Raw genomic sequence first — 21,444 nt, forward strand, 5'->3', positions numbered from 1 at the left:
CCTCGCTATCCTGACAAAAGCATATCCCATGAAAAACATCACTAAAACAAGAGAAAGTGACATTGCTGTTTTGGCTACTCTATACTCAAATTTGCAATTAACAGTTGCAATTTTGAGATAACCCAAAGTAACACAAGTAGTGAGTCAACATAAGATATGGGTAATTTAAAATGTTAATAAGGTAATGTATAATCTGAGAACCTCACACTAAAGATATTCAGGTAATTTCTATGTTACAACAGTGACAGCAGTTCACAAAGTGCTTCATTGGCAGGCAAGCTCTTTGGGATGTTGTGAGATTATGAAAGGTAGTATGGAAAAGCAAGTTTTTTTTCTTTCCCAATAACAAAACATAATGGTGGACTGGACTTCACAATAAGAACACTGTGCAGAAACAAGGAAGTTATGATGATCCTTTGTACAGCTCTGGTTAGGCCACAACTAGAGTATTGTGTCCAGTCCTGGTCACCATTCTTGAGGAAGGATGTGAGGGTTATTGGTAGGGTACAGAGAAGACTTAGCAACATGGTTCCAGGCTGGTGGAACTTAAACCCCAAGGTTGGATTGGAGAAATTGGGAGTTGTTTTCCTTGAAGCAAATGAGATTGAAGGAGGATTTGAAAGAGGCACACAAGATTGTGACAGGTTTGGATAAGATAGACAAAGAAAAGTATTTCTATTCTTTAATGTTGCAAGGATTGTGGAGACAAATTTAAGGTTTTGGGCAAATGATGCATGGGGCTTGTGAGGAAGAACTGTTTTACACAGCAATTGGTAATGACCAGGAACTTGCTGCCTATGAAGGTGGTGGAAGCAGAGACGTTAATGATTTCAAAATGAGATGGATGGGCACTGAGGGAAATAAACATGCAGGGCTAAGAGATAGAGCAGGGAAATGGGAGGGACTGGATAGCTCTACAGAAATCCAGTATGGACTCAGTGGGCCAAGTGGCTTCCGTTGGTATCATAATGGGTCTACAGGGACAGATTGTTTGCTCAGTCCCACAACTTGGGTGGTTGGTTGGCATCTTGCCGGCCAGAAATCCGACAGTGCTGCAGCGATATTACACTGAGATTGACTTTCCCTGGGTCAGAGTTGAACAAACGTGCCAATGGGGAGCAAGGCCTGCGCTAGAGAGCTGCTGGCCAATCTGATTGGCCAGTGGCTGTATAGCCCCAGTAGAGAAGACAGGAGTGGCCACTGCTGACACCATGAGCACTTCCAAAGAAGAAGAGAAGATGTCCCTCAAATTTGAGGTAAGCCTGGGGACTTTGAGTGGACCCGATTGGGAGATTGCAGCAACTTGGATTTAAGAGGCCATGGCCAAATGGTAAGGTTAGAACTGGGGGTTGGGAGAGAAGAACATGGAGGGGGGGGAGGTGGTGGGTCTTTTGAGCTGCCACTCATGAACGCTAGATAAAAGCAAATTACTGCGGATGCTGGAATCTGAAACCAAAAGAGAAAATGCTGGAAAATCTCAACTCCTTTGTTTTCATTCTATTTTATTTAATTTTTTACTGTTCTCTACCTTGTCTTTCTTCATTTTTCTTCCCCCAACTCTTCCCCCCAATTATCCTCCCCCCTTACCTTTTCTCCCCCTTTGCTTCTCCTTTTCTAAACCTGACCTCTGTCCCATTCATTTTCCAACCCCCTCCCACCTCCTGTTTGGCCATTCATGCCCTTTATTCTCTCTGTAGACAGCTTTTAGTAAACTTTTCCCTTGGTTTCTGTGGCTATGACTCATCTTTCATTCCCTTCCCCTGCAGTATAAATATTTCCCACTTTCTATGCCTTTCAGCTTTGATAAAGGGTCATCTTGACTCAAAACCTCAGCTGTTTTCCCTCCTTATAGATGCTGCCAGACTTGCTTGGATTTTCCAACATTTTCTGTTTTGGACTGTATGTGGAGATGCCAGTGTTGGACTGGGGTGATCAAGAGGAGTGGTCACACCACACCAGGTTTAAATCCAAACAGGTTCATTTGAAATCACAAGCTTTTGGAGCGCTGGTCCGCTTCACCTGACAAAGGAGCAACACTCCTAGAACTTGTGATTTCAATTAAACCTGTTGGACTATAACCTGGTGTTGTGTGACTTCACATCTCATGAGCACAGTGGTACCCCCACCTCCACCACTCTCTGACCGACAGCAGCTGACACACTCAAAGCTGCCACATGCCTCTTTTCTCTACAGACTGAAAAATTGTAACAGTGGTGGATTGAGATCTTTAAATGGGTGTCAACTGACCACTTAAGGACCTCGATAGCCCTTGGGACTCCACTGACTGCCTGATGTCTTGCCGCCTCCTGTAATCTGGGGGATACGGATCAGACCTGGGTGTAATCTTGGGTCCGATTTTAACTCTGGGTTTTGTGTAAGTTAAAATATGTCCAAATGTGTGAAAACAATTCCTTGCAGCTGTGATCGAATTGCAGCAAAAGTTATTGTTTTAGCTCTGGCCAAAAAATAAAATTGTTTCTTCGTGGACGCAACCTTACTTTAATCCCGGTGGCAATTTGTTTCATTATTTACGACATGCATAAAGGTAACCAAGACTTTTAAGCACTTAACTTTCAATTCACGTTTATGTGTCCAATTAACCTCCGTACATTTAAGGTGATTCAATGAAAGGTTACTTTGTTTGAATGAGGGGAAAAAAGTGCAAATGGAGAGTAACAACAAGTGGGCCAAAGGTGATGCAGTTTAAGCGTGAAAGGCAATTAGATACGTCAGAATTTTCCATTCACTACACTGTTTTACTAGACAATGCTACACCGCACAGTCAAAGGCAGGAAATGAGGTCAACTCATTCTGTGATTCATTTCCTATGTAATGATTAGCTCAGTGGACATTCTGCAACAGATACTGAATTCATTTCAAAGAGTTTCAGACTCATTTCATGAAAGGGTTAACAATATTATTAAAATGTGTTCAAAGTCTGTCTCCGTCAAGCTGTCTTCTAAACATTTATTGGTAAATTGGAGTTTTAACCATGCTGGAGAGAGAACCTTCACAGTGCATTATTACGCAGCTTTAGCGCGCCATGTAATGAGTGCCAGCTGTGGATGTGTGAAAGTTGTGTTTGGGGTTCCATTATTGTATTTAATCAGAGTTGTTGTTGGGATATTTGTGTCTCTGGTTAGGAAAACAGGTACAGCAGGGGTAGCACAGTGGCACAGTGGTTAGCACTGCTGCTTCACAGCGTCAGGGACCTGGGTTCAATTCCCAGCTTGGGCCACTGTCTGTGTGGAGTTTGCACATTCTCCTCGTGCCTGTTCCTCTGGGTGAACAAAGAAAATTACAACACAGGAACAGACCCTTCAAGCCTGCACCAACCATGCTGCCTGACTGATCTAAAACCCCCTACCCTTCCAGGGACCGTATCCTTTTATTCCTGTCCTATCCTTGTATTTGTCAAGATGCCTCTTAAATGTTACTATCATACCTGCTTCCACTGCCTCCCCCGGCAGCAAGTTCTGGGCACCCACCACCCTCTATGTAAAAAAAAAATTGCCTCATACATCTCCTTTACACCTTGCCCCTCAGACCTTAAACCTGTGCCCCCTAGTAATTGACTCTTCCATTCTGGGGAAAAGCTTCTGACTGTCCAGTCTGTCCGTGCCCCTCATAATCTTGTAGACTTCTATCAGGTTGCCCCTCAATGTCTGTCATTCCGGTGAGAACAAACCAAGTTTCTCCAACCTCTCCTCATAGCTAATGCCCTCCTGGGTGCTCCGGTTTCCTCCCACACTCCAAAGACGTACTGGTTAAGTGCATTCTAAATTCCCCCTCAGTGTACCCGAACAGACTCCGGAGTGTGGCGACGCAGTAACTTCATTGCAGTGTTAATATAAGCCTTACTTATGGCACTAATAAATAAAAACAGAATTGCTGGAAATCATAAAAATGAAACTTCAACATAACTCATAGGCAAGAATGAGCAGGACCCTTGGGTGGGACTTTACAACGTTGCTTGTCCTGAAACTGTAAAATCCTGCCTGAGGTCAATGGATCTACCCCTTGTCTGCCTGTCTCCCAGTCTGATTCCGTGGTGGGTGGGGTGGTAAAATTCCAATCATTGATTCTATTGATTTTCTTTAATAAAACTCACTCTTTTAGTGCCTTCTCCCTCACTTTTCGATGTAGAATCAAGCTCTTTGCAAAAGTGATAAATATTAATAATCCGCTCGCCAGCACTCGTAACTAATGCTTTACAACACTGCCATGCTGGGAAACACATTTAACCTCATTTGCCAAATTTCTCAACCATTTGTCTTCTATCTTGTGTTAAGTATCCAAAGAGTGGAGTAAAGGGAAGTCTAGCAGAATTTTTGTAATCCAAATTGAAACAACCCACCAGAAAAGACCAGTTGAGAACAACAGTATCAGTAATGGATGGCACAGTGGTTAGCACAGCTACTTCACAGCGCCAGCGACCCAGGTTCATTTCTAATAACATAAAAACATAAGAAATAGGAGCAGGAGTAGGCCATCTAGCCCTTCGAGCCTGCCCCGCCATTCAATAAGATCATGGCTGATCTGTCGTGGCTCAGTTCCATTTTCCCGCCCTCTCCCCATAACCCTTAATCCCCTTGCCTATCAAAAACCTATCTACCCGCGTCTTAAATATATTCAGCGAGGCAGTCTCCACCATTTCAACGGGCAGAGAATTCCAGAGATTCACCACCCTTTGAGTGAAGAAGTTCCTCCTCAACTCCGTTCTAAACCGCCCCCCCTTTATCTTGAGGCTGTGCCCCCTAGTCCTACTGTCCTTCCTGAGCGGGAAGAGCCTCTCCACCTCTATCCTATCCATCCCATTCATCATCTTATATGTCTCAATGAGACCTCCCCTCATTCTTCTATACTCTAACGAGTACAAGCCTAGTTTATTCAGCCTCTCCTCATAGTTCAACCCCCTCAACTCCGGTATCAGCCTAGTAAACCTCCTCTGCACTCCCTCCAAGGCCAAAATATCCTTGCGTAAGTGCGGCGCCCAAAACTGCACACAGTACTCCAGCTGCGGCCTCACCAGTGTCCTGTATAGTTGCAGCAAGACCTCCCTACTTTTATATTCAATCCCCCTCGCTATGAAGGCCAGCATTCCATTAGCCTTCCTGACCACCTGCTGCACCTGCAAGCTGGGTTTTTGTGACTCATGCACAAGGACCCCGAGGTCCCTCTGCACCGTAGCATGCTGCAGTTTTTTGCCATGTAAGTAACAGTCCTTCCTACCACTATTCCTACCAAAGTGGACAACTTCACACTTGCCAACATTAAATTCCATTTGCCAGTTCCTGGCCCATTCACCCAGCCTATCTAGATCCTTCTGCAGACTCTCCACACCCTCCGCACAATTTGCCGTTCCACCAATCTTGGTGTCATCAGCAAATTTCGACACCATACACTTGGTTCCCTCCTCCAGATCATCTATATAAATGGTAAATAGCTGAGGCCCCAGCACCGATCACAAGAGCATAAGAAATAGGAGCAGGAGTAGGCCATCTAGCCCCTCGAGCCTGCCCCGCCATTCAGTAAGATCATGGCTGATCTGTCGTAGCTCAGTTCCACATTCCCGCCCTCTCCCCATAACCCTTAATCCCCTCTCTTATCAAAAACCCGTCAACCCGTGTCTTAAAAATATTTAGCGAGGTAGCCTCCACCACTTCAACGGGCAGAGAATTCCAGAGATTCACCACCCTTTGAGTGAAGAAGTTCCTCCTCAACTCCGTTCTAAACCGCCCCCCCTTTATCTTGAGGCTGTGCCCCCTAGTCCTACTATCCTTTCTGAGCGGGAAGAGTCTCTCCACCTCTATCCTATCCATCCCATTCATCATCTTATACGTCTCAATGAGATCTCCCCTCATTCTTCTAAACTCTAACGAGTACAAGCCTAGCTTATTCAGCCTCTCCTCATTGCTCAACCCCCTCAACTCCGGTATCAGCCTAGTAAACCTCCTCTGTACTCCCTCCAAGGCCAAAATGTCCTTGCGTAAGTACGGTGCCCAAAACTGCACACAGTACTCCAGCTGCGGCCTCACCAATGCGCTGTACAGCCGCAGCAAGACCTCCCTACTTTTATATTCAATCCTCCTCGCTATGAAGGCCAGCATCCCATTTGCCTTCCTGACCACCTGCTGCACCTGCAGGCTGGGTTTTTGCGACTCATGCACAAGGACCCCGAGGTCGCTCTGCACCGTCGCCTGCTGCAGTTTTTCGCCCCGTAAGTAATAATCCTTCCTACCATTATTCCTACCAAAGTGGACCACCTCGCACTTGCCAACATTAAATTCCATTTGCCATTTCCTGGCCCATTCGCCCAGCCTATCTAGATCCTTCTGTAGACTCTCCACACCCTCCGCACAATTTGCCGTTCCACCAATCTTGGTATCATCAGCAAATTTCGACACCCTACACTCGGTTCCCTCCTCCAGATCATCTATATAAATGGTAAATAGCTGAGGCCCCAGCACCGACCCCTGGGGCACTCCACTAGTCACCATCCGCCAATCCGAATAGCACCCATTGACCCCCACTGTCTGCCTCTTATTTGACAACCAATCCTCTATCCACGCTAACACCCTACCCCCAACTCCATGTCCCCTGACCTTCTGCAATAACCTCTTGTGAGGTACCTTGTCAAACGTCTTCTGAAAATCAAGAAAGACCACATCCACCGGCTCTCCTTCGATCCCTGGGGCACTCCACTAGTCACCAACCGCCAATCTGTATAGCACCCATTGACCCCCACTCTCTGCCTCCTATTTGACAACCAATCCCCTATCCATGCTAACACCCTACCCCCAACTCCATGCCCCCTGACCGTCTGCAGTAACCTCTTGTGAGGCACCTTATCAAACGCCTTCCGAAAATCAAGAAACACCACATCTACTGGCTCTCCTCTATCCACCGCCCTAGACACATCCTCATAGAACTCCAATAAATTCGTCAGGCACAGCTTCCCCTTAACGAAACCGTGCTGCGTCTGCTCTATCAAACAATTCTCCTCAAGATGCCTCGCTATTTTCTCCTTGATTACAGATTCGAGCATTTTACCTACAACAGACGTTAAACTAACCGGCCTATAATTCCCTGCCTTTTGCCTGCCACCCTTCTTAAACAACGGCGTAACATTAGCCGTTTTCCAATCTTCCAGCACTTCCCCGGAATCCAGAGACGTTTGGAAAATAATCATCAAGGCATCCACTATCACCTCCGCCATTTCTTTCAGAACCCTTGGATGCATTCCATCCGGTCCTGGGGACTTGTCCACAATCAGTCCCTCCAGTCTGTCGAGCACTGCCTCTCTAGTAACAATAATGTCATTCAGGCCCTCCACTCCTACCATCTTTCCATCGCTAACACCCGGCAAATTATTCATGTCCTCCTCCGTGAAGACCGAAACAAAAAAGTTATTCAAGGCCTCAGCCATTTCCCCATCCCCTACCACTAAGTCCCCCCTCTCATCCTCTAAGGGTCCAACGTTCACCCTAGTCAGCCTCTTCCTTTTTATATATTTATAAAAGCTCTTACTATCCTTTTTTATATTTAGCGCTAGCCCAGCTTCATAGTTTATCCTACCCTTCTTTATCAACTTCTTCATCATTCTTTGTTGATATTTAAACCTCTCCCAATCCTCTTCTCGCCCACTACTCTTAGCTACTCTAAATGCATCCGCTTTTAACTTAATACTCTCCTTTACCACCTCCGTTATCCACGGCTGATTATCTCTCCTCCTACGATCCTTTTTAACTATCGGAATAAACTTCTCTGAGCACCAAGAAAGATCTCCTTAAAGATCCTCCAGTGTTCCTCAGCAGACCTACCTTCCAATGTGCTCCCCCAATCAACATTCGCCAATTCCTCTCTCATCCTATCGTACTCCCCTCTGTTCAAACAAACGACACAGGTCCGGGAACCCACTTTCTCCTCCTCCATCTGCATCAGAAACTCCACCATACAATGATCACTCTTCCCAAGAGGATCCTTCACCACAAGGTCCCTAATTCTACCTGCCTCATTACATAACACCAGATCCAAGATAGCTCGCTCCCTCGTCGGCTCCATTTCTGGCCTTGGGTCACTGTCTGTGCCGAGTCTGCATGGGTTTGCGTGGCATTCCTCTGGGTGCTGCGGTTTCCTCCCTCACTCCAAAGATGTGCAGGTTGGTTGGATTAGCTATCCCCCAAAGATGTGCAGGTTGGTTGGATTAGCTATCCCCCAAAGATGTGTAGGTTGGGGAGATTAGTGGAGGGGATGCGTGGGGTTGCAGGGATAGGTCCGGGGATGGGATGCTCTTTTGGAGAGTCGGCATAGACTCGGTGAGCCGTATGGCCTCCTTCTAGAGATCCTATAAATTATATAAAAATTCAGTAGACAATTCGAAGGTTTTCTCAAAAGAGAAGGAATTAGTACAACTGGGGTTAGAATGTGGACGAGGGCTCGATGGATCATTATCACAAAAACAGGTTGAAACTTGGGAGAAATGGCGCAAATGTATTTGTCCACCAGTTCACTAGGATTTCCACCTAGGTTGTTGTGACAGATGAGAGAACCCTGGTGGAAATTCAATTAAAGAATCTGAAATTAAAAGTCTAATGATGACCACAAACCATTGCCGATTGTCGTAAAAGCCCATCTGGTTCACTAAAGTCCGTTAGGGAAGGAAATTTGCTGTACTTCCTTGATCTACATGTGACTTCAGATCCACAGCAATGTGATTGCCTTGTAATAACCCCCTCTGAAATCCACTCAGTTCAAGGGCCATTAGAGGTAGGCAATAAATGTTGGCCCAGCCATCGATGAATGAGTTTTGTGAATGAGTTTTTAAAAATGTAACCCCTTTCATGAGGTGATCGGGCTGATAAATCTCGAGCAATCTGCCGCAGACTTCGCCCTAAAATGTATTTCTATACACAGGACCTGTGTGCAATTACTGCAGATGGGTATAACTTACCCTCTTCTTTTTTTGTCGCCTATATTTTTCCTGGATAAGTCTAACATTGCCAAGTGGGTGAGCTGCTGTGTATTACCCAGTGTCTGCTGTATGTACACTGTGCGCATAACGTTGCACTGGGATACAGAGGCTTGACTTGGGGGCAGCAGAGAATGATATGGATCGCAGTGCAGCAGAGCAGACGCTGATTCAGTATAAATGTGGTTGCTGCTCCTACCCACTGGAGACTGCAGAGGTCTAGGCACTTCATTCCTATCCTAATGAGAAAATAAGTTAGGCAACATTCACCGTAAGATGTGGGAATCTGTCCTACCCTAAAACTTCACACTAGAAACTGCATTGCATCAGACAATGAACTGATTTTTGCAAAGAAAAAAATTGCGTGGGGTTTCAAAATTTAAATTGCAGTAATTATAGTCTCTTAAAGCTTGATTCATTTTATGTTTGCAAAACTCAACCAGAATCAGAGCAATTCCCCGCAAATTCCCTTTGCAGTGCAACATGCCTCCTGTAAGTGATTCTGTTCTCTAATATCTAGTTATAGTTCTTCAGAATGTAATAGAAACCACTCTTTCTTATTGTGGATTTGATTTTTTTTGCCTGTAGCATCCATTAGGGCCCCTGCGAGCGTTGGTCTAAGAAGACATATCTGACATCATAGAAACTAGAAGCAGGAGTAGGCCATTGGGCCCTTCGAGCCTGCTCTACCATTCATTTTGATCATGGCTGGTCGTCAGATTCAATATCCTGATCCCATATCCCTTGATCCCTTTAGCCCCAAGAGCTATAATCTAATTATTTCTTGGAATCAGACGATGTTTGGCCTCAACTCCTTTCTGTGGCAGTGAATTCCACACATTCCCCACTCTCTGGGTGAAGAAATTTCTCCCGACCTCAGTCCTAAAAGATCTTCAAACCAGAACCCCTGGTTCTGGACTACCCCGCCATCGGGTACATCCTTTCTGAATCTACCCTGTCTAATTCTGTAAGAATTATATAAGCGTCAGATTAATTCTTCCTCCAATTTTCCCTCTTTTCCTTGTTGAGGCCGGCATCGCTTGTTGTTGCTTCCATCTGTTGGAAAAACTGAGATTGCAGATTTACCGCAGCGATAAACTGCAACGCACTGCAGCACCAGATCTAAGATTTTTTTTTAATGGAAATAAATCTCTGAAAGCAGGAAAGATATCCCTTCTACCCAATCCCTGCTATCTGGATTTCTTCCCCACCCCCCACAATCTGCATTAAAATTCTGTTCTGATTGATGAGATGAAAGTCTCCTCCAGTTATTGCTCGTGAGAGTCCAAAGCAAGATGACTTTGTCTCGACTCAACCGAATGCCGAGTGGCTCAGAGCACGAACCTCCCCCTGCATTCCACTCAAATCGGCTCAAAATTCCACATTGTGCTTAAATCAGAAAACCCAACTGGGGCAGAAACTGTTTCTGTTGGTTTTCTTTACCAAAAGGAACGTACATAAAAAATGTCCACCTCTTGAACCCTCGTGCATTTCATTAATGTGTATGAAAATGAGGGTCACTGCTGCTACAGCCCCGAATTTCCTATATTTATGCTGGCAATGCACTAGGGGTTGGTTAGAATGGGAAATAAATATAAGGCACAGCTGTTTTCAGGATCAGCTGAGACTAGCTGAAGTCAGGAGTTTTTGAGTTTGATGGCTGCTGAAATTTTGAATTACTGCAGTTGGGAACAGCCTTTTGGAGCAATTCTCTTTTTTTGGCGTTGAGCCTCGACAGTGCTGAACTTGTTTCTGACCTCCTCTTTGAGCCTACTCAGAGGTTTCCATACCCCCTCCTTCATTCCCTTCTCCCCCCACCCCCCACCCATCCCACTCAGCCATGCAGGAAAAGCCTCTCAAGAGCCAGATGGTATTCCCTCTGGAATATTTTAGCCAGTATCATGGAACTGGAGAGCGCAGAGAGAAAGAGGGTGCGGTATATTTTTAAGCAGGATAAATCTCAGTGACATTGTCCTTTTCGAACATATAACTGATTGAAGCCCTGTAAGACTGGCTTTCATCAGTCAGAGCATCGAGTATAGGAATTGGGGTGTTATGTTACATTTGTAAAGTCATTCGTGAGACCGCATTTGGAGTATTGTGTATAGTTTTGGTCACCCTGTTATAGGGAAGACATTGGCAAACTGGAAGGAGTGCAAAGAAGATTTACGAGGATGTTGATAAGATCAGTGGGCCTGAGTTATAGGGAGGGGTTGGCCAGGTGAGGACTTTAATCCTTGGAACGCAGGAGAATGAGACGTGGCTTTATTAAGATATGTCAAATCACGAGGGACATAGATTGGATGAACGCATGCAGTCTTTTTCCCAGGGAAGGGGGATTGAAAACTAGAAGCATAGGGTTAAGTTGAAAGGGGAAAGATTTAAAAGAGAGCTGAGGGGGTAACTTCTTCATGCAGAGGGTGTTGAGTATATGGAATGAGCTGCCAGAGGAAGTGGTTGAGGCAGGTACAACAGCACCATTTAAAAAAACATTGGGATAAGTACATGGATGGGAAAGGATTAGGGGGCATGGGCCAAATGCAGTAAATTGGGACTAGCCGGTCGGCATGGACCAGTTGGGCCGAAGGGCCTGTTTCTGTGCTGTATTGCTCTATGATTCTAAGGACTGTGGGAGGAGATGTGAATCAGAAGAATCCATGTACCAGTAAAGGCAATGGTGAAAGTGTATTGACCGCAGCAGGACCTGCAGTCATGGTAATCTGACCAAAGTGCTCTGTCAGTGACAGTGAAAGTGATAATGGCGTACAGCTTTGTGGAATGGATCAGTTCAGGCAGCCATGAGGGAGTTGGCTCATCTACTTCACGCAGAGATACATACAAGTTGAAATTTTAACTTCATATGGAGGACAGGTTCAGATTCCAAAGATCCTTTTTTGGACATAACCTTGATGGTGAGGTGCCTTCTTTTGAAGGGAACATTATGGTGAGATTTGTCTCCTTGTTGGTGGAACCCCGATATAATAAATCAGGTATGTGTGAAATAATGTCGGTCATGTAGATTTATACTGCTGCCTCCCAGCGCCAGGGACCCAGGTTCAATTCACGGCTTTTGGTCACTGTCTGTGTGGAGTTTGCACGTTCTCCCAGTGTCTGCATGGGTTTCCTCTGTGTGCTCCGGTTCCCCCCCACAATTCAAAAGATGTGCGGATTAGGTGTGTTGGTCATGCTAAATTCTCCCTCAGTGTACCTGCCGATGTGTGACGACGAGGGGATTTTCACAGTAACTTCATTTGTGACTAATAAATGAACTTTAACTTTTATCTTAAAAAAGTAGCAACAAGTGGCCTTTTTCTGAAATAAGACTATAGCCATCAAGTGTTGATGTTCTCCTGAATATTGGTGCATGTCCTCTGTTATGGTTCAGGTCAGAAATTCCAAAGTGTTTTATGGAGTCTGCCAGGATCACAAGTTTTGCAACTTGAATTTAGCTAGGATAAACATGATTGGTTTCACTTTAGGTACGATTTAAATGACCGACTAGGGAGCTTTTATCAAACAAGGTTCATTTAAGAATATAGTTAATATATAGTAAAAATATTAGCAATCGCTTCTGTCAATTATAAACAATACCAAAACAGCCACGATAATATATAAGGGTTAACAAATGTAGGCGCTGTTCCAATCAAACCAATCCCATAAACAAGACCCTTCAAGCAGGTTTACTACAGCATAGACTAATGCTCATGTGATCAGGAATTGAGTCCTTTGGATGAAGTCTACAGTTCTCTGGATAGATTCAGAACAATTTGAAGTCAGAACAGCTTCCTAAAACAGCAGGGAATCTGCATGGGTTTCCTCTGTGTGCTCCGGTTTCCTCTCTCAATCTAAAAGATGTGCGGATTAGGTGTCTTGGTCATGCTAAATTCTCCCTCAGTGTACACCAACAGCAGATCCTGCCCCCCTTCAGAAACACAAGGCCTTACTTACAGATGACCAGCAGAATTTCCAAAACCAGGGAAAGAGAGAGACTTCTTTTCAGCTTGATGCCCCTTCTAAAACTAAAACCCAAACTGCAGCTCCGAATTGAAAATGAAAAAAACTCCTGTCACCTGACCTGCCAACCAGTTTTTTCCCTCTAACAACGCAGAGATACAATCATCCTAGTAAAAAGAAACAAACCCCGGTTTAAGCAGCAATAAAAGGACATCTCCAATAAAGCTGGTGCCATTAGCATCATCGGAAAAAAAGGTGAGACGGTGAAGAGGATGTGTGAAGAGATGAGTTCGATACCAACGCATGATAGATAGATCAACCCTGTAGCCAATATCTTTGCCCAAAGGTAGGGGAATCTAAAACTAGAGGGCATAGGTTTAAGGTGAGAGAGGAGAGATACAAAAGAATCCAAAGGGGCAATGCTTTTCACACAGAGAGTGGTGAGTGTCTGGAACGAGCTGCCAGAGGTAGTAGTAGAGGCGGGTGCAATCTTGTCTTTTAAAAAGCGTTTAGACAGTTACATGGGTATGATGGGTATAGAGGCATATGGGCCAAACGTGGGCAATTGGGACTAGCTTAGGAATTTAAAAAAAAGGGGCATCATGGACAAGTTGGGCCGAAGGGCTTGTTTCTGTACTGTAAACCTCTATGATAATGACATCAGCTAAATCTGTGAGCTGAGAAGCATTGATGCTGTGAGAGCTGCAGAGATCATGATTTAAAAAAGACATCTGTTAAAGGTGCACTTAACATCACATCACAAATACTTGAAATCAAGGAGTCTGCGGCTGCGTACCATTGCCAGAGTAATTAGTGATTCCAGCTTTGTGATACCCACATTAACATGGCACACGTCTCCCTGTCTTTTGGTCTCCTTGCAGGAATATTGAAGTTTCACGAGTGCTTTCTGGGTGATGGTCTGACAGAAAACAGCAATGATTTTAATGAAACAAGCAGCATCAACCTGCAGGCATCCAGTTTCTCTACTCTTGAGCAATATGTGGCCAATGTTCGAGAAGCACTCGGCGTTGACTCCTACTACACCAGGTAAGGTTTCCATTTCTTTTAAAGGGTAAATGATTGATTTTTACATCCTCTCTGTGTTTAAAATGCCATTCTTGCTTTGCGTCTTCCAGAGACAGATTAAAGATTGTGGACAGGCACAAAAAGTGTTTTATTATCGGCTGAGATTGTGTCTGAGATCATTAAAATTAGTGAGTGACAGGCCTTTGCAGTTACTGCCGTGATGAATTGTAACACTGGCGCTTTTTCCCGTCCTTATAGTTTGCAGTCATATGTAATGGTTTGCTTGCACTTCTCCTTTGAAACATTAAATACTAAAGTGCAGTCAAAGCAGAAGAGTGGAGGAGTGCAAAGAAAATCTGCTTTTTTTTACTGTCTCACCCTGCAGCAAGTCCATTAGCAGTACTCACACTGCTGACCTTCCCCATTCCTCCTACGTTCTTCTAAGAGCTTTACTATGCTGCACTGAAATATGATCCTTTTAAACTAAATCAAATGAATAAAAGTCATATTTTGATTGAATATATTAAAGTTAAAGCCACCAATTTGCATTTTTTGCAGAAAGAAATGAAATTCTGGAAAATAATCTCCAAAATACTGGGTACAAAACGCGGAAAATTCTTGTCTCTTCTGTGCTAAAGACAGAATTGAACATATTTAGTCATCGTAAATTAGTGTAATTCCATAAAATAAAATTTGATCTGTTCAGTCACTATGAAAAAGTTTAGAAGAATGAGAGGAGATATAATTGAGGTGTACAAGACGATAAGGGAGATTGACAAAGTAGAGTTTCTACTCATTAACATTATTTAGCCCATTGTAAACGGGAGGGCATGATATAACTAGTGGGGTGCCACAGGTTTTGGTCTAGGATCCCAACTATTTACAATCTGTCTTAAAGACTTCGATGCGGAGATAATTGGTACCATAGCTAAATTTTCAGATGACACCACTATAGGTGAGATACTCAGTCGCAACAATGAAATAAGAAATTTATAAATGGATATGGATAGATTAAGTGAATGGGGCAAAATTTGGCAGATGGAGTTTAACGTGGATAAATGTGAAGTTATCCATTTTGATTGGAAAAATACAAAGACAAATTATTATCTAAATGGGGAGAGACTTTGGTGTGCTTCAGTACAGAGGGATCTGGGCGTTCTCATGAATAAATCATAGAAAGCTAGTATGGAAGTCCTGCAGGTAACAATGAAGGCAAATGGAATCTTGTCATTTATTGCTGAAGGAATAGAGTATAAAAGTAAAATATTGCTGCTATCGTACAAAACATTACTGACACTGTACTTAGAATATTGTGTACAGTTTTGGTCCCCCTCAGGAGGGATGTAGTTGCACTGAAGGAGGAGATTCACTAATTTGCTTCCAGAGATGAGGGGCTTGTCTTATGAAGAGAGATTGGGCAGTTTAGACCTACGCTCACTGGAGTTTAGAAAAATGAGAGGAGATGTAATTGAGATGGACAAGATGATGAGGGGGATTGACAAAGTTGATGTGGAGAGGATGTTTCCTGTCATAGGGCAACCTGGAACAAGAGGTCATAGTTTTGGAATAAGTGGGTGGAAGATTTGAATGAAGAAGAAGATGAGAAGAAGTTGCTTCTCTCAAAAGGTCGTGACTCTGTGGAATTCGCTTCCCTGGACCGTGCTGGGTGTCGGGATTTTGAGTAAATTTAAGGAAGAGGTGGATAGATTTTTAATTGTTTTGAAACACAATGGTGAATAGGCAGGAAAGTGGAGTTGAGGCTGTGATGAGGTCAGCCATGATAGTATTAAATGACGGAGCAGGCTTGGGGGGCTGAATCGCCTACTCTTACTTCTAGCTCTCATAATTCTTAGGAAAATAGTGTTGATGTTTTTTGGTTGTTTACATGTGGTTTGCATTGTGTTTGGGAGTGCTTACAACCTTCCTTGTTGGAGAGCATCCAGCCAGCCCGCCCACTTACCAAGTATTTCCATTGTCGTTGTTCTTCTTTCCTGTTTAGCTCGAGATGCACTCATTCCATCTTCTCTAAGTACTTTTTGGTTCAGGAACTAGCCTACGAATCCTCAGTGCTTCTATCTTATCTCTTTGCCCTGACTGTATCGTGTTTTTGTCTGTTCACTATACCCTGTTTGTCCAAACCCCTTCCAGATGACCGACTCATTCACCCACCAAGCTGCCCAATCTTGAGACCTAGTTGCCTTAGGACTCAACAAGACACTTTCTGAACCAGGAAATCATTGGTTCAAGCCCACTTTGGGGACTTCAGCACCTGGGGGTTTGCGATGACCTAGTGTTCGACTGTTAATCCAGAAGCTCAGCTAATGTTCTGGAGGCCCAGGTTTGAATCCCGGCATTGGCAGACGGTGGAACTTGAATTCGGTAAAAATATCGGGAATTAGCAGTTCATGAAACCATTGTTGGAAAAACCCATCTGGTTCACTAATGTCATTTTGGGGAAGGAAATCTGCCATCCTTACCTGTTCTGGCCTACATGTGACTCCAGAGCCACAGCAATGTGGTTGACTCTCACCTGCCCTCGGGCAACTAGGGATGGGCATTAAAAAAGTGAGTTGTATTGACATGATGACCCCCAACCTCTATTATACTCATCATTCTTTTGACTTCAATATGTGTGCATGCCTTTCTCCCTTTGTCTGGTTTATGGGGGTGCCTTGAGCTGCCTGAAGTGCAATCTCTGAAATTTTCTTCCTAAACTCTTCTTTCCTCTCCTCTGTACGATTGTGTGCCTGTGGTGCTCCTCCAATATGTCCACGGCTCAGGAAGCGTTTTTATTATGTACCTGTTAGTTGCCTTATCCTGGTTTACTGCATTGAAGAGCTATACATTTGCAAGTTGTCATGGTCATCACTGTTTGATGTCACACATATGTCCACCATATCTGATTGATTTAAGTGCATTTGTGGGAAAAGAAGGGCAACCTACAATTATTTCTTTTCTCTCAAATAAAAAGGTAAGAAAGAAATTAATTCAGAGAATCCCCAGCTGTGCTTCCTAGTGGTGCATCCGTAGTGGGGAAAAGAGAGCCTAGGCATCTCTGAATTGGTACAAGCACTTATAAGATGAGGAGAAAGAAAAATCAGTCAAAGGTTCCAGGTCCTGATTGTTATCTTATGGAATCTGTTGAAGTGCATGTCTGTGGATGTTGGATTGGAATGAGGTGTGATGCTTCTGTAGTTGAATAACCTAAGAATCACATGAAAAATGTGCAAGGTAGCAGAGAATGCCTGGTACCCTTGGACTAATGCCCTAACGAGAGAAGAGAAAGGGCAAACTTATGGAAAGAGACCAAAAACAAAATATTGTGTGTTAATGTAATTGGATAAACAGTGAACATTTGCTTAGAATATCCTCCAATACAGTGATACATCAGTAACAGTGAGCAAACTAAGCACTGAACATGGTGAAGTATTATGGGTAGGATTTCACGGGGGTGGAGGTGTCCCACCATTGGCCTGTCGTTGCTTTCCCTTTGAATTTCCCTTTGAATTACCCTCTCACGGTTGGAAAACCCGCGACACCGGAAAATTTCGGCAGGGCGAACAGCTGGAAAATTCTGGCCTATAGATGATTTGTTGAACCCATATTATGCTTATGTCCCCTTGGCACTAAGGGGCAATTTAGCATGACCAATCCACCTAACCTGCGCATGTTTGGGTGAAACTGGAGCACCCAAAGGAAACCCATGCAGAAATGGGGAGATCGAGCAGACTCTACACAGACAGTGACCCAAGCTGGGAATCGAACCTGGGTTCCTGGCAGCAGTGCTAACCACTGTGCCACCATGGTGAATTCTGTTGCGGGGAATTCAGATGCGGAGGTGTCCGAGGCGTCACACAGGCGAGCACTGATGATCGTGCAGAGTCAATGTTTCAGGTTGATAGCCTTTGCTTTTGTATTCATTGCATTGCAATCAGGTGTAGAAACCTTTGTTAAGCTTTTGCTCTGTAACTCTGGGCTGCTAATGGAGTGTATCGCTTGCCATTGTATCTCATTTCAGCTAACTCAGGACCTGTAAGTAATTGAACCTTGCATCTTCTTTTTCTCTGTGGTTTGGTGCTGCACAAGACAGTACTTTTGTTCATTTAGTGACTGGGCAGAAACTGATGCCAGTTTATTTACGTGAAAAATATCAGTGTGATGACTCACAAAAGGCGAGAGATCTAACTTAGACTGGGTGAATCAACAGCTTCAGCAAACAGGGGGATTAAATTTGTTTCCCAGGTCGCTGCCAAGGTTACCAGTCACTGCTAGTCTACATGGTGTGCCGGGAGGTTGAGGTGCCTGCGCAATGATACCCCTAGGGCTCAGCAGCTGGCTCCCCGGTGTGAATAGGCTCTGCCCACTCCCCCTGCTGGCGAGAATCACATTATGATTCTTTCTCTAAGTACCGTATGATTGCGTCTGGGAGCTCACCCAAAAAATGGGTGCAATCTTATTTCCCGTTTTCACGCTTGGTTGTCACTTAGAATCTTTTTGGTAAGATCGCCATGCAACTCTGTCACAAAAAGAGTGCTGCAATCTCAAGATTGTAGCTTCCCCATCAGATTCCCTTTTAACAGTTAGTTCTGGAATCCTTCTGCAGTAGAATGTTTCTCATACAGACGTGCTGGCTGGAGGGGTGTGGGTAAAGCAGAGGAGAGAATGCAGCGAGCAGCACAGAACGAGTGTGGAATGCAGAGGTTTCATTGTTCTCCAGGTATCAATCCCTTGCCAGAACCCACACCAAAAGTTGAGATAAGTAAATTTTGAATCCACACGGGGCTCGCCTCCCGGGCATGCTAACCTATTCACGTATTCCAACTTGTTAGCTGTGATTGTCAGGAGACCAATAAAAAAAGAAATTACACAGTTCAGCCATGTTTCAATTCAATTTATTCACTGATATTTAATCTACTTTAGCCACTGAGCTCTAGTTTAGCAGAATGAGATCAGATTTTTAGATATGGGTTACTGGTGTCTAAGGGAGATCCAAAAAAATTGTTTTGAAGGACAACCATGACCATATTAAAATTTCAATTAATGTTTAAAGTTTATTTATTATTGTCACAAGTAAGCTTACATTAACATTGCAATGGAGTTACTGTGAAAATCCCCTAGTTACCACACTCCTGTGCCTGTTCAGCCACACTGAGGGAAAATTTAGCACGGCCAGTCATAGAATCCTGCAGTGTAGACGAAGGCCATTCGACCCATCAAGTCTGCACCAACCACAATCCCACCAAGGCACTATCCTCATAATCATATCCCATGCATTTACCTTAGCTAGTACCCCAATGCTAATCCATCTAATTGGCATGGCCAATCCATCTTACTCGCACATCTTTGGACTGTGGGAGGAAAGCAGAGCACTCAGAGGAAACCCATGCCGATACGGGGAGAATGACAGACTCCGCACAGACAGTGATGCAAGCTGGGAATCGAACCTGGGTTCCTGGCACTGTGAGGCAGCAATGCTAACCACTGTGCCTCCATGCTGGCTAATTGAATTGATCTTTTGAAAACTTGACAACATCCTTTTTCAATGAATCAGAGTGGAACTAATAAGATCATTCCCCACTGAGCTTAATTGTTTAACCTCCAGAGTTGTTCTTATTCATTCTTGAGACATGGGCTTCGCTGGCTGGCCAGCATTGAGTTCCCCTTGGAGGGCAATTGAGAGTCTGTAGCTGTGGCATCACATGTAGGCCAGACCAGGTAAGGATGGCAGATTTCCTTCCCTAAAGGACATTAGTGAACCAGATTGGTTTTTCCAACAATCAGCAATGGTTCCATGGCCATCAGTAGATTCGTAATTCTTTCTATTGAATTCAAATTCCACCGTCTGCCGTGGCAGGACTTGAAGCCGGGTCCCCAGAACATTAACTGAATTGCTGGATTAATAGTTCAGGGATAATACCATTATGCTGTCGCCACCCCACAGGGTTACAGTAAGTTGGATTGAAAGATACCCAAATGTGCTGTATGTGGGTGTTGCGGAGTTGAATTAATGTACACTGATATTTCAGGTCATATATATTCCAATCTTGAAACTCTCTTTCCCTCTCACTGTGTCACATTACTGTAGTGTCGGGATATGTGAAACACAGCCGTTCAAATCCAGCAAATAATTAACCCGTTTCCCATAAATTTTGTCGCATCTTGTAAGTTTATGGGATGGAAGGCTCTGGTAAGCCAAGTACCCATTGGACGGAGATCTGATGGGAACTATATAGTCACTGATTTGTGCTCTAAGTGAATGGCCTTCTCACTGAACACGAAGCTATTAGAAGCTTAGTGCCCATTGAATGGAAGTCTTATGGATGTGATATACTCAGCGATGGGTCAGAGAACACTGGGTGGAAGGATTCAGCACGGTAAGTATTCTTTGAATGGAAATTTAATGGGAATTTGACAGAAGTTCAATATATAAAAGTAGCACTCCTTCAAATTCAGATTATACGTTCAACTCCTGGAATGAGACTTGATGCAACAACCTGCTAACTTGAATGCATCCAGATTTGTTCCCCTTGCTTATAAAAGGACATAGTAACATCGAAGACCATCCAATGGAGATTCACAAGGCTAGTTCCTGGGATGAGAGGGTTGTCCTGTTGAGAGAGACTAAATAGTTTGTGTTTGTATTCCTTGGAGTTTAGAAGAACCTTATTCAAGCATTTAAGGTCCTGAGGGGGCTTGCCAGGGTAGATGGTGAGATGTTTTCACTCGTGGGAGAATCTCGAACAAGGGGACATAGCTACAAGATAAAGGGCTGTTCATTTAAAACTGAGGTGCGTAGAAATTTCTTCTCTCAGTGGGTGGTGAATTTCTGGAATTCTCTGCTCCAAGGGTGATGGAGACTGGATCATTAGAAGTATTTAAAGTGAAGGTAGTTAAATATTTGATAGATCGAGGAATGGAGGGCTTTGGGGAAATGGCACAGAAAAGGAGTTGAGGCAGACGTAGATCAGTCATGATTGTATTGAGTAGTGCGGCATGCTGGAAGGTTCTGGTCGCCTACCTTTCTATTTCTTGTGTTCTTGTGAGTGAGAGTGCCACCAGAGTTTAAATGATGCAACCTAAGCACTCATTGGGTACTGAACCGAGGAATAGCAGTACGTCTTTTAGCTTCATGAACCTGTTCCTCGAGTCTTTTCTTTCATGGTTGATTGATACCTCAAGTCAAATTACCCACCTTTGATCCAAACGCTTTCACACATTTATCTTACAAACATCTATTAATCTGAGCATTAAAGATGTCAATTAACCTTTTGGTGGAGAGAGAGTTTTTCTATCCCTTTGTTTAAACAAGTGTTTCCAGATATTGTCCTTGAATGGTTGTATTCTACATTTAAGATTACACTTCTTTGTTCTGGATCCCCCACCACCAGAGGAAATCACTTCCCTGCACATTGAATCGCTTTATTGTTTTAAACAGTGCAATTAAACCATCCCTTGCCCTTCTACGCGCAATGGAAACAAGCCAAATTTATCGC

At 43.9% G+C, this 21,444-nt stretch overlaps 1 protein-coding gene across 2 annotated transcripts in view; it reads left to right on the top strand.

Annotated features, from left to right (window-relative positions):
- Nucleotides 1–21,444, top strand: part of ttc28 (tetratricopeptide repeat domain 28) — a 723,607-nt gene that overhangs the window by 558,545 nt on the left and 143,618 nt on the right. For both annotated transcript variants that reach the window (XM_080208201.1, XM_080208202.1), the window contains one exon: nucleotides 13,807–13,972. In XM_080208201.1, the coding sequence (XP_080064327.1) occupies nucleotides 13,807–13,972 (166 nt within the window). The remainder of the gene's footprint in view (nucleotides 1–13,806; nucleotides 13,973–21,444) is intronic.

The sequence above is a fragment of the Carcharhinus amblyrhynchos genome, chromosome 20 (genome assembly GCF_965287045.1).
Source record: "Carcharhinus amblyrhynchos chromosome 20, sCarAmb.v2.hapA, whole genome shotgun sequence".
In the NCBI taxonomy this organism is placed as follows: domain Eukaryota; kingdom Metazoa; phylum Chordata; class Chondrichthyes; order Carcharhiniformes; family Carcharhinidae; genus Carcharhinus; species Carcharhinus amblyrhynchos.